Raw genomic sequence first — 12,952 nt, 5'->3', positions numbered from 1 at the left:
GATTCATAACCTGATGCTGAAACTTTAAGGAACCTCTCTAGAAGTTGGAAATGTTCGACAGGACTGAAAGTGGCACCCTTGACTAGTTGATGGAACTGGCTGAGCCTTTGCTGCCTATCCTTTCTTCCCCTTACTTTAACTGGGCATCTGAATTTCTCCCCAGACTTACATTGTGTTGGTCATGCCTGAGAACCAAGCCCAGGGAAGATTTTGAAGTTGTGAACATTGACTCTCTGTGGTATCCATTTGCTTTCTCTGGGGGATCTGAGTTGATCAGTCAAGACCTATCTGCAAATGTTAGCAAGATCAAGTGACTGAGGAGCCCACCTAAAAATCATTCCAGTATTTTCCTTAGAATAACCAAGTTTTACAACAGGAAAGATTGTTGTGCCACCTCAGTTTGTGTTGCTGTCCAGGTAACCATCCCAGGCTGGGCAGGTCTACTGTTGATTTGGGCATATGGGAAAGGAGTCTTGGGGCCTGTAAGAAATATGAAGTGGCTCAGGCTCTTTTTTGCCCCCGCCACTAGCTTCTTTGGCCGCCACCTGCAGCTTTGTTTTCCTCCCAGGTTTCATTACCCACACGTGATATTGTGTTGTTATAAAAAGGCACTTGGGAACATGATTACAGGGCATGCTCACCTATAAATATGATACCTGGGCAGAGTTCACGGGAGGGAGAGATCATGGGGGATCACAGAGATTGTGGAGATCTCAGAGATCACAGGGGCTGGGAGGCTGTGTTGCTCCCTGCCTGTCCCCATGTCTGCTGGTCAGCCTGTGCAGCACATCGCAGATGGAGAGAGGACACCACAGAGGCTTAGGTAGATCTGTCAGGTCTTTAATGCTGAAGCATTATGTACTGCCGTGTCCATAGATTGACCAGTAGCAATAAAATGCATAGAAGAAAACACTGGCAATCTCCTGCTTCTCCTCACGATCTTAGCCCAGGCATCCATAATCATAGGTGCGTGTGCCTTGTGCTCACTCTCTTAAGTGCTTTTTTGCATTGACACGACATCACATATGGGTCATGAAACCTGGGCAGAAAACAAAGCCACAGTTGGGGCTGCAGAAGCCAGTGGCAGGAAGGTGAAAGGAGCCTGAGTTACTCCACTTCCCTTACATTTTGCTTTGGAATATTTTCATTCTATGGAAATGTTTGTCATATCATTCTATTAAAAACAATTTTCAATCAGTCATTCTAGTCAATCTTATACCAAGTATAAGACGTAAATGAAAAGGCATCTACCACATTTGTTTAAAATGAGCTCCCCTAATTGTTAGATTTCATAAACTCCTTTTCAAATATAAGCAGTCTTCATTTTCTAAACACAACATATCTCCTCAAGTTGGATAGCTTTTTTAGGTGTTTGAAATTTGTGACATTTCTCCTTAAAACCAGCATTATAAAAGAATGGTAACATCTAAGACCAATATCTGGAACCTGATTTAATCTGCATTGGAAATAAAGTATGGGACCTCACTAGTATTATTACAAACTCCACCATCACTGTGAACATCATTCCGGCTAGAAAAGACTGTAGAACACACTTGCTCACCAGAGCACAGCCTCCACTTCTCTTGGCCATTTTAGATCTTCTCCCAGCCCTGCCACAGTAAGAGAGTGGGGCCTGGGATTGGTTCTGATGGCTACTGTGCACCAGCACAGTTTACTCTCAAGAACTAGAGCAATCTGTCTAAGATGAGCTATCCAGATACTGAGAAATCCAGATATTGGACCACCAGTCAGTGAGTTTCGGGAGAGTGGACAGAGGTGAGGCCTGAAAGCTGGGTGAGTCTGTTCAGGGGGCTGGAGTTCATTCTCTAAACACACCGCTAGCTTTTCCAGGATAACTCCTCAGAAGCTCAAACAGAGATGATTTTTAAGGCTTTCATACATATGACCAAATTATACCCTCTCCACCCCAAATATTTCCTCAGATCTTTTGCAACACTGAGCATTTTCTTATTTTTAAAAATGTATCATTTCAGGTGAATACCAAATTGGTGCCAAACAAGTAAGGAAAAGGATTAGATGTGAATTTGAACTTTTCTCACATTAAGTGTCATTGTCACCTGTGCCAGAACTTTGATACCACAGAGGATGGAAGGAAGTGGAGGGAAGGGGCTGGGAACTTAGGGAGGGGGTGCTGTGAAGCTTAGAGGGAGGTCCTAGAAGAGACACCAAAGGCAGCTGAGGCTTGTAGTCCTTGGAGGATGGCTATAGGTTATCTTTCTCGTGCTTTACCATATTTGAGATCAAGTGTGCTGTTGTAGAGAAACTGTCAAAGCAGCAAAAACAAGTCCCAGGCTGGCAAGTTTGGGCTGTGAGGAGGTGGGGCCGGGGGGCAGGGTGGGGGGGGGGCGCGAGAGGGATGGTGTGGCAGGAGGTTGCAGATAGTTCTTTTTGACTCTCACCCTGACTCAAGCCTGTGTTCTCAGGAAACAATTTGGTGTGGCAGTGTCACTTTCTGTTGTGGCTACTCTGAAAAATCCATCATCACTGTGGCCCCTAGTCTAGACTTCAGCATATCCATACTATGTCAGATCTTCTTTCCTTGAATGTGAATGTATTTATTTCCCAGTAACTTTCTGTTTTGAAAAACTTGAAACATACATGAAAAATAAATTGAATCCCTGTAAATTCTTTGCCCAGATTTACTATTTAACATGTTAACATGTTGCCGCTTTGGATTTTCTATCCCTCCCCTACATTTGCAAAAAAAACTTTTTTCTGAGGCAGTTGAAAGTAAGTTGCAGATACAGTAATTCTTCACTCTGACTTTATCAGCATAAATCTGTTAAGAATGGGGACCTTGTCTGTTATAACCACAGAACCTTTATCACACTCGAGAATTTTAACACCAGTACAACATTAACTAATATACAATCCACATTCAAATTTCCCCTACTGTCGAATTAATGTCTTTTGTTGCTTTCTTTAACCTGGGAACTACTTAAGGTGCCCACATTGTGTGTGTGTGTGTGTGTCAGCTGGTAGTTGATTCCTATGACCAGTGGTAAAGATTTTAGATCACATGGACTTAGTTATCTGCCCAGCTGAGTGACGCAAAGGGAAGCTAGCTGATGGAATGTCTGTGAATGGATCACTGCTATGCTGATATAAATCATTCTCCCCTCAGAAATCTAAAGTTTAATAGTTAAAATATTCCAAACTGCTCTTGCAGAAACGAAAGTGTTTGACCTGTTCCAGGGATTGGCAGGGAATGACTACAACACATATTCTAAGTCATTTTGACATTAAGTGGTTTGACTATGTTTTAGAACCCCAAATTTAGGAAAACCTAAAAACTTGTTGAAGGTGATCAGTAAGAACCTTGTGTAAATGCAAATAATAAAATACACATTCTTCAACTGTTTACCACCATCACAGAACCTATAGGACTTAATTGTTCTCCCTAAAGGAAATTAGATTTCTCTATCTTTAAATGCAAGGGACTTAAAGTGTGATGACTGAAGCACTCCAAATCTGCAGAATTAACATGACTCTTTGTTGTTGTTTGCTATTTCTATTGTCCTGTATTATTAGGAGTCTAATACATATTATGCAAATCAGCATTTCAGTGAGGTCACAAAATCTTAAATTTTGGCATATTATTTCCAGGATTATTATCATCTTTTCTGCTTATTTGATGTAGCAATAATTACATATATAGGTCCCAAAAACAGAAATTGCTTTTTGCCCCACTACCATCCCTACTGTCCCCTTGTGTCCCCTTGTCTCTTTCTCTCCTTTTTCTTAACCTCAGAGCCCTTAGAATGTTTATTAATGTACACTAGTTTTTGAAAGTGTTTTTACATTCTCAAATTGCCTGCTATGTCAATGTTCCATGTTTGTTTTTATCATTCTGACTTACTTTGCTGCTCTGCTCATAATTCTCTCAAATTCCCTCCATTTTATTGAAAATGAATTTATCCTTTCTTATGGCTATATAATATTCCATGGTATGTGTGTATGTATGTATATACACATACCACATCTTCTTCATCCAATCATCCATCCATGGACATTTAGGCTGCTCCCATGTTTCAGCTATTGTAAATATTGCTGCTGTGAACATTGTGGAACATGGGGGTGAAGGGTTGTCAATAGTTTCATATTCTGTAGATATATGCCACAATTGAGATTGTTAAGTCAAACAGTATTTTCACTGGTACTTTTTTAAAGTAAATCCAGGTTGTTTTCCATAGTGGTTGCACCAGTTCACATTCCCACCAACAGTGTAATATGATTCCTTTTTCCCCACATTCTCTCCAACACTTGTTGGGCATCTCTTTACGATGTGCCATTCTCATGGCTGTGAGATGGTATCTCATTGTAGTTTTATTCTGCATCTCTCTTATTAGAAGTGGTGATGAACACTTTTTTCATGTCTTGGCCTTCTGGATATCCTCTTTAGTGAATTATCTGTTCACGTCTACTGCCCATTTTTTTAATAAATTATTTATTTATATATATATATTTTACATCATTGTTCATTTTTGTACAATGTTTGCTTTCTTTTCTCCTGATCCCTTATTATTTTTCCCCTGATCCTTTATTTGGTTCCCCTATATTCCTCCTATAAGTGAAACCATTGATTATTTTTCTTTTTCCTTCTGACTTATTTCACTGAGCATAATCCCTTCTAGCACCATCTATGTTGCTGTGAACTACTTCCATTTATAAAATGGGCTATTTATTCATTTTACTGTTGAATTGTGTAAGTTCTTTATATCTTGGATATTAATCCCTTATCACTTTTATAGTGTGTGAATATTTTTTCCCATTCAGTAGGGTGTCTAATTGTCTTGTATTTCCTTTCTCTGTATAGAAGTATTTTAGCATGAAATAATACAAGTTGCTTATATTTTTAAATTCCCTTGTCTTAGAGGTTGAGTCACCAAAAATATCTGCATTGTTGATAACACCAAACATATCACCAATGTTTTCTTCTATGTATTTTATTGTTGCAGGTCTCAGATCTAAGTCTTTAATCTATTTGGAGTATATTTTTGTGTATGGAGTTTTAGTGAATAATCAGATGTCATTCTTTTATGTGTGTGTTTCCAATTGTCCCAGCATCCTTTATCCATTTTATGATCATGGATATTTTATCATAGAGTAGGTCCTGTATATACATGGATTTATTTCTTGGCTTTTGATTCTATTCTACCAGTCCATGTGTCTTTTTTGTGGAAGTGCCATATTGTTTTTAATACTTTTGCTTTGTAGTAAAGTTTGAAGTCAAGTAATATGATACCTCTATTTCTCCCCTTTTTTTCTTAGGGTTGTTTTTGCAATTCAAGACTCTGGTTCCATATAAATTTTATTAATTTTTATTCAGTTTCTTTGAAAACTTGCTGTAATTTTGATATGATTGCATTAAAATTGTGTATCATTCCAGGTAGTACAGTATTTTGATTATATTGATTCTCCCCATCTATGGGCATAGGATATGCTTCCCTTACCTTATATTACTACGTCCTTTAATAACATCTTGTAGTTTTCATTATATAGGTCTTTTGTTCCCAAAAAAAAGCAAAATGTTTATTGAAGTGATAAATATCATATAGCATAGTAAAATCAAACAGAATAGGATTCATATCCTGGCTTTGCCATCTATCATCTCTGCATTTTTAGACATATTTTTTTTAACATTTTTTTTTAAATAATAAATTTTATTTTTATATTCCCCCATACAACTCCACATGCCCCATTCTGACCCCAATCCCTCCCCTCCCGGCCCCCACCCCCCAAAAAGTGTCTCTGGTTCATAGTTTTTTGTTGATTTTGATTTTCACTTTCTTATAGTTATTCATTTTCCTGATCCCTTATTTAAGTTTTCTAGATTCCTGCTATGAGTGAGACCATCCGGTATTTTTCTTTTTCTTTTTGGCTTATTTCACTGAGCATGATCCCTTCCAGCGCCATCCATGTTGCTGCAAATTGCATGTGTTTATCTTTTTTGAATGCTGAGTAATATTCCATGGTGTATATGTACCACATCTTCTTGATCCAGTCATCTATTTTTGGGCATTTGGGCTGTTTCCAAAGCTTGGCTATTGTAAATAGTGCTGCTATAAACATAGGAGTGCAGGTGCTCTTTGGAATTGATGTTTCTGTGTCCTTTGGGTAAATACCTAGGAGTGGAATTGCTGGATCATATGGAAGCTCTATGTTTAGTAGGTCCAGAAATCTCCACACAGCTCTCCATAGTGGTTGGACCAGTCTGCACTCCCACCAACAGTGCAGAAGAGTTACTTTTTCTCCACAACCTTGCCAGCATTTGTTGTTGCTAGTTTTTTTAATATGTGCCATTCTCACTGGTGTGAGATGATATCTCATGGTAGTTTTGATTTGCATTTCCCTGATTGCAAGTGATGTTGAACATTTTTTCATATGCCTGTTGGCCATTCGCATTTCCTCTTCAGAGAAGTTTCTTTTTAGCTCTTCTGCCCATTTTTTGACTGGGTTATTTTCTTTGTTTTTGCTGAGTCTCATCAGCTCTTTGCAGATTTTTGTGATCAGTCCTTTATCATTACTGTTGTGTGCAAAAATGTTCTCCCAGTTGGTGGGGTTTCTCTTTGTTTTGGTTATTGTCTCTTTTGCTGTGCAGAAGCTCTTTAATTTGATGTAGTCCCAGCTGTTGATCTTTGCCTTCACTATCACTGCTTTGGGTGATGTGTCTGTAAAGATGTTTTTGATGTGCAAATCACGTAGTGTTTCGCCTATATTTCCTTCTATGTATTTTATGGTTTCAGGTCTTATGTCTAGTTCTTTAATCCATTTTGAGTTGATTTTTGTGTATGGTGTGAAGTAGTGGTCAAGCTTCATTCTTTTGCATGTAGCGACCCAGTTTTCCCAGCACCATTTATTGAACAAAATTTCTTTGCTCTAATGCATAGTCTTTGCTCCTTTGTCAAAGATTAGTTGACCATAAATCTGTGGGTTTATTTCTGGATTTTCTATTTGATTCCATTGGTCTGTGTGTCTGTTCTTGTTCCAATACCATGCAGTTTTGATGATTATGGCTTTGTAGTATAGTTTGAAATCTGGGAGTGTGATGCCTCCATTCCCTTCTTTTTTTTTTCAGGAGGGCTTTGGCTATTTGGGGTTTTTGGTGATTCCATATGAATTTCATCAATAATTGTTCTATTTCTTTGAAGAATAACATTGAAATTTTTATTGGAATAGCATTGAATCGGTATATTGCTTTTGGTAGGATGGCCATTTTAATAATGTTTATTCTTCCAATCCATGTGTCCTCATTCACAAGGCTCTGTTCACACTTCTGGCCTTCTCCCCATACCTGGAACGCACCAACTATCTGACTGCCTTAAGAAAGCCATAAGGCAGTCAGATAGTTGGTGTGTTCCAGGGATGGGGAGAAGGCCAGAAGTGTGAACAGAGCTTTGTGAATGAGGAGCAATGTGGACAGCTGAGGCAAGGACCAATTAGATCAGTAATTCTCACCCTGATTACAAATGAAAATTGTCTGAGGAACTTAAAAATTTTGAGTGTCCAAGCCCCACCCCCAGAGACTATAGTTTAATTGGTCTGGGGTGGGGCATGGACTCTGATATTTTATAAATCCCCAGGGAATTCCATGGAGCAGCCTGGGTTGAGAATGTCAGCATTCTTGATCATGCAGAGTCTTACAGGCTCTGGTAAGGAGTTTGGACTTTAACTGAATGACAGTGGGAAGCCATTAGATGGTTTGGACTAAGGGGAGTAACATGGTCTGATTTATGTCCTCAAGTCTCTCACTTGGGCTACAGTGTGGGAAATGGAATGTAAGAGGTTGTTTAGGTAGCTTTGTTGAGAAATGAAGATGGTTTGGATTTCAGTGGTGTCAGTGGAGATGGTATGCAGAGGTTACTTTGGGGATAAGTTTTAAAGGTTGTGGTTACAAGACAGACTGGGTTTAGATTGTGAGGCAGAAGGAGATCAAGATTACCTGAGAGTTGGCTGAATCACTGGGTGGATGGTGATACCATTTACAAAGATGGAAGAGAAAATTTGAGAGGAGGAGTGAATATTGTGTGCAATGGTTAGAGTGAATCTTTAGGCTGTTTTCTTACTGGATTTAGTGACATTCAATATAAACAGCCAAATCAGGTTAACTAAAATATTCTGATAAATCCTGTTGCTGTAGTGCTGAGTGTTCTTGAATTCTTCCAAAAGCAATTAACCATTTCAGTGCATGGTAAAAAGAATAGAGAAGCAGTGAAGAAGGGAAACTGCTGAAGATAGGGAACTTATTTCATGCAGAAATTATGTTGGATGTAGGAGAGATAGCTGTAGTTGACAACTATATTGCTGTAAGAACTGAATGGCATTCTTATACATAAAATCCAAAATAGCTGGCTGAGATATTTGTATTTAACTTTGAGGGGATTTTTCTCCACTAAAATTATCTTCTATGATATGTCTAGCTAGCATTAAGATTATTTTCCTTCCCAGACCAAACCCTTGATGTCCAGCAATTAAAAGTAGCCTATATTTTAAAATAAGAATCAAATTATTTTAATTGCTTATAAGACACTTACATGGAGAACAAAATGGAATTTGTTAGAATAGTTTATTTTTCCCCTGGCTTAGATTGAAATGGGTTAAATTGCAGATATTAAGAATATCAGGAAAAAAGTCCTGATTTTAAATTCATTGAGGGCAAAGGCTGTCTCCAATGTTTCTTTTTAATTCCAAGTTTCTGCTCACTTTGAAGATTTTGTTTTGTTTATATAGTAAAGTGATAAGACCTGTTTAACTTTCTGGAGTCAGTGTTTGCGTGAGCCTTTTCTGGGACACTCTTTTGTTCTTCCATAAGAAACTTGAGGAATGGGGGTCTCCCTGGTGGCGCAAGGGGTTAGGCACTGCACTGTGAAGCTATCCGCAGCCTCTGCAGCACGAGTTCAATTCCCAGCTGGCCAGGGAGGAACCCACATGGCACAGCAGACCTCTCCTGTCTCACCGCTGCTCCCCTCAGCAGTGTGTTTCAGTACATCTCCCTGTTCTGTTCCCCACTCTGTCTCTGGTGAATCCTCTCAGCCCCTGCATCTCTGACCTGTACCCCAGCTCTTGTATGCATAAATAAATAAATCTTTTAAAAAAGTGTTAAAAAAAAAAAAACTTGAGGCATGACTGCCTTCTAGTGAAAAAGGAGAAAGCAAGAATTCCAAGAGGCATGGCTTCAGCTAGAAAATAACTAGTGTGAAACTCATTAATAAAGACTTGACATTGGGTCTAAGCCTCAGAGACAGTATGGGCAGCCTGTGAGATTAGAGTACAAGGTGTTACAGTTGGGCTGTCAGCCTTCAGCCTTCATTAGCATTTCATTGACCCATAGGTGTTCATGCTGGTAAGAAAAATGGAGAACATCCCTTGCCTGCTTAACTCAGTTTTGTCCACATTCACTTCCAGATAACTGCAGTGACCTGAACTCAGAACTGCAGAGGGTGCTGACAGGGCTGGAGAATGTCGTCTGCTGCAGGAAGAAGAGCAGCTGCAGCCTCTCGGTGGCCGAGGTGGACAGACACATTGAGCAGCTCACCACCGCTAGTGAACACTGTGACTTGGCTATTAAGGTAGAGCCTCCTGTCCTCCATGCTCTGGCTCTTTGAGATCATAAAAAGGAAATAATCAGAGCCCTCTCTCTTTATCAAACATCTGCTAGGGATAAGTGTTCTAAGAGTTGGCCCACTAGGTAGAAGCAGGAGTCTTGTAAATTTTTTTGGCCTGAATTACATTAGAAAAAAATCATTATAGGGCCTCCCCAGTGGCACAGCAGTAGAACGCTGGGCTGCGAAGCTGCCTGCAGCCTCTGCAGCACCAGTTCGATCCATGCCCGTAAGCGATGGTCCCACATGGCACGCAGACCTCTCCTGCCGCCTGCTGCTCCCCTCAGCAGTGTGTTTCATCAGTCTGCCTATTCTGTTCCCTGCTCTGGCTCTGGTGAATTCTCTCACCCTCCCGTGTTTCTGACTGTACCCAGTGCTTATATAAATAAATAGATAGATAGATAAATAAATAAATAAATAAATCTTTTTAAAAAATCATTATATCAATCAAAATCACTGACTTTGCAGCAAAACTGACAATTTACTTGGAAACTATTAGACTACTAATACTGATCCTCATGATTTTGGTGTGGCTCATCATATTGCACTCTTCGGTTGTAAGATTAACTTGGGGGGGTTATGAAATCTTTAAGACCTCTAGAGTATTATTTCAGGAGTTACCAATTCATGGTGCCAACAAGGGGGAAGTTCATGTCTGAATGAGTTATCCATCTGGAGCACAAGGGAGCTTCACAACTTTCATGTGCATTCATTTTACTGCAGGAGGAGGCCCAAATCAGAGCAATTTGCTGCATCTGCACAAACTGGGGAACAATGGGAAAGTCAAGACCTGTTGATCCTGGGCCTCTAGTATTACTTGATTCACTACAGTTTAGTGACCTAGTTGTAGTGATCCAAACTGAAAAGTCTGGAAATAACCATTGTCAGGGAAAAAATGTGAGGTGTTATTTGAAAAATGTCTTAGCACTTTAGGCTCATTTCCATAAACCAGAATCCTAGATTCCACAAAAGAATGGTGATATTGCAAGGTAAAACATGATTCATGTTTATAACACAGCTGGGTTTCCATCTTCATTCATCTCAATTACAAATAAGAGGAGGTTTGGGGAAGCAAGTCCTGGTGTTTGCTTCTCTAGTGTCCCAAACACTATATTGGATTCGAATGTCAACTTGGCGAGGAGGCCCGGCCTCAGCATTAAGAGGAAAGGAGGGGGCTAAGCTCTTTTGCTAGCCAGTAAGGCACAGAACAGGCCCTCAAGGAAAGCCAATCTGATTTGAGAGGAAAGACAAAGCAGCAAGTGTGGAAAGTGACAGCAAGATTTGATTAACAGTCTTTATCAGAAAACCAGCTTGAGAGTCCTAGAGTGACGTGCCTCACATATCCCATTTTGGTATCTGTTTCTCATCACATCACTTCACTGCCTCCTACTACTTTATAGTAACTCTGCTTCCTCCTTTAGTATCAGTTGAATTATGCTTCCTTTTCTGAAGAACAATAACTGTGAATGAATAGTTTCTGAAAGCAAGCAGAAAAAGTTCTTCTTTTCTAACATTATGCATGTTCCTTCTCCATTGAGACTGTTTTAAGGAAATTCTCAAGAATTCTCCAAGTACTGTTAAAATTATGTTTATTTCATTTCATAGCTTTCTTATTAATTAATTGAATCCCTGTAGCTTTACAAACCTCCACAATGAGCTTCCTCATTACTGTGTAGAGGTTTATTTTTGTCTCTCACACTGAGGGATTGAACTTCACTCACACCCTCTGGATTGTGATATGAAACTAAAAGCTGGAAAAGGTGATGCAATCTGCTGTATCGCTGAGTTGGAACACAGGAGGCCTATAATTTAGGAAACTTCAAGTTCAATTTTGTATGCAGTTTGCATTATCAGGATCACTAGCTGGTGTGCAGCCTGGTAATGTGTTCACCAACTTGGAACGTGGACAGAGCAGATAAACATTTGTATGGACACGGCAGTTAGTGTCACAGACAAACTTACACATGAGGAAGACACTTTATCTTGCTTACTCTGGAGACCAGTGGGAAGCCCAGGCAGTTCGCAGAACCTCATCTGAAAATGGGTAAAGGATGATTTTGGATGTCACTCGTCGTGAGCACTGTTTGTAATGAGGTGGTGTGGAGCCCATTCTTCTATGAACTCTTACTCCTGGCCTCGTTTCTTTCCCTCCTCTTTCTCCAAAATGACTCTACTTGTCTTTGTGGCTGTCTCGCAGACTGTCGAGGAGATTGAGGGGGTCCTTGGTCGGGACCTTTATCCCAACCTGGCTGAAGAGCGTTCTCATTGGGAGAAGGAGCTGGCAGGGCTGAGGGAAGAGAATGAGAGCCTGACAGCCATGCTGTGCAACAAAGAAGAGGAACTGAACAGGACTAAGGCCACCATGAACGCCATCCGGGAAGAGCGGGACCGACTCCGAAGGAGGGTGAGTGTGGAGTGCACTGGGCTGAGAAGGACAGGCGGCAGAGCCAAAAGCGACCCGGGGAGGTATGGTATTTGTGGCTTGGGACTCACCATTCCTATCTGCAATGAAGTCATTCTTGTAAGGAAACTAATTTGAAAGTGCTGAGAAGTGGAGGTAAGATTCAAAAATCACTGGCCCCTGGAATCTCAAGTCTAAGTAGATGATAAAATTCTATCCAGGCAACAATTCTCAAACCTTTCTTCAGGGTGCGCACATTTTCCCCAAGCTCGATTAAAATTTCTTCTTTTAAGATAGACTAAAGGGCCTCCCCTGGTGGAACAGGCAGTTGAGCGCAGCACTGTGAAGCTGTCCACAGCCTCTGCAGCGTGGGTTCCATCCTGGCCGGCCAGCGAGAATCTCACATGGCACGGCAGACCTCTCCTGTCTTGCCTGCTGCTCCCTCAGCAGTGTATTTCAGTCAGTCTGCCTGTTCTGTTCCCCCTCTGTCTCTGGTGAATCCTCTCACCCTCCCGCACATCTGGCCTGTACCCTGGTTCTTGTACACATGAATAAATAAATCTAAAAAAAAAAAAAAAGATAGACTAAAAATAGTTTATAATTTGCAAAAGAATCTTTAAGTATATACTTGTTCTCTCTTAGCTATAGTGACTAGTGTGAAATGTCATCTATTCAAAGCAGACTTACTAAAATGAAAATAATCACATGTATGTATATGTGTATGCCTGTATATTATATCTATGTTCTCTGTGTTGTGTGTGCATTTGTGTGTGTGTGTAATTCCTGGCATTTAACCTAGTATGCCAATGACTGTATAGCCTGAACCAGTTGGGAACCTCTTTGTTCAGGAAATAGATACAATTTAAAGAATTGATGTTTGAAGATAGAAATGTTTGGCAGAATGGTTCAAGTACTCAGTTTTCCAAAG

The 12,952-nt window shown here is 40.1% G+C and overlaps 1 protein-coding gene across 1 annotated transcript in view; it reads left to right on the top strand.

Annotated features, from left to right (window-relative positions):
- MCC (MCC regulator of WNT signaling pathway) overlaps positions 1 to 12,952 on the top strand; it is a gene marked incomplete at both ends in the record, with an annotated part of 304,107 nt that overhangs the window by 230,837 nt on the left and 60,318 nt on the right. The window contains 2 exons of the mRNA XM_084233100.1: positions 9,427 to 9,590; positions 11,821 to 12,027. Coding sequence (XP_084089226.1) covers positions 9,427 to 9,590; positions 11,821 to 12,027 — 371 coding nt within the window. The remainder of the gene's footprint in view (positions 1 to 9,426; positions 9,591 to 11,820; positions 12,028 to 12,952) is intronic.

Source organism: Talpa europaea, assembly GCF_964194135.1.
Source record: "Talpa europaea genome assembly, chromosome: 5".
NCBI classification, from domain to species: Eukaryota; Metazoa; Chordata; class Mammalia; order Eulipotyphla; family Talpidae; genus Talpa; species Talpa europaea.
The sequence above is the reverse complement of the archived record's forward strand: the minus strand, read 5'-3'. Positions and strand labels throughout refer to the sequence as shown.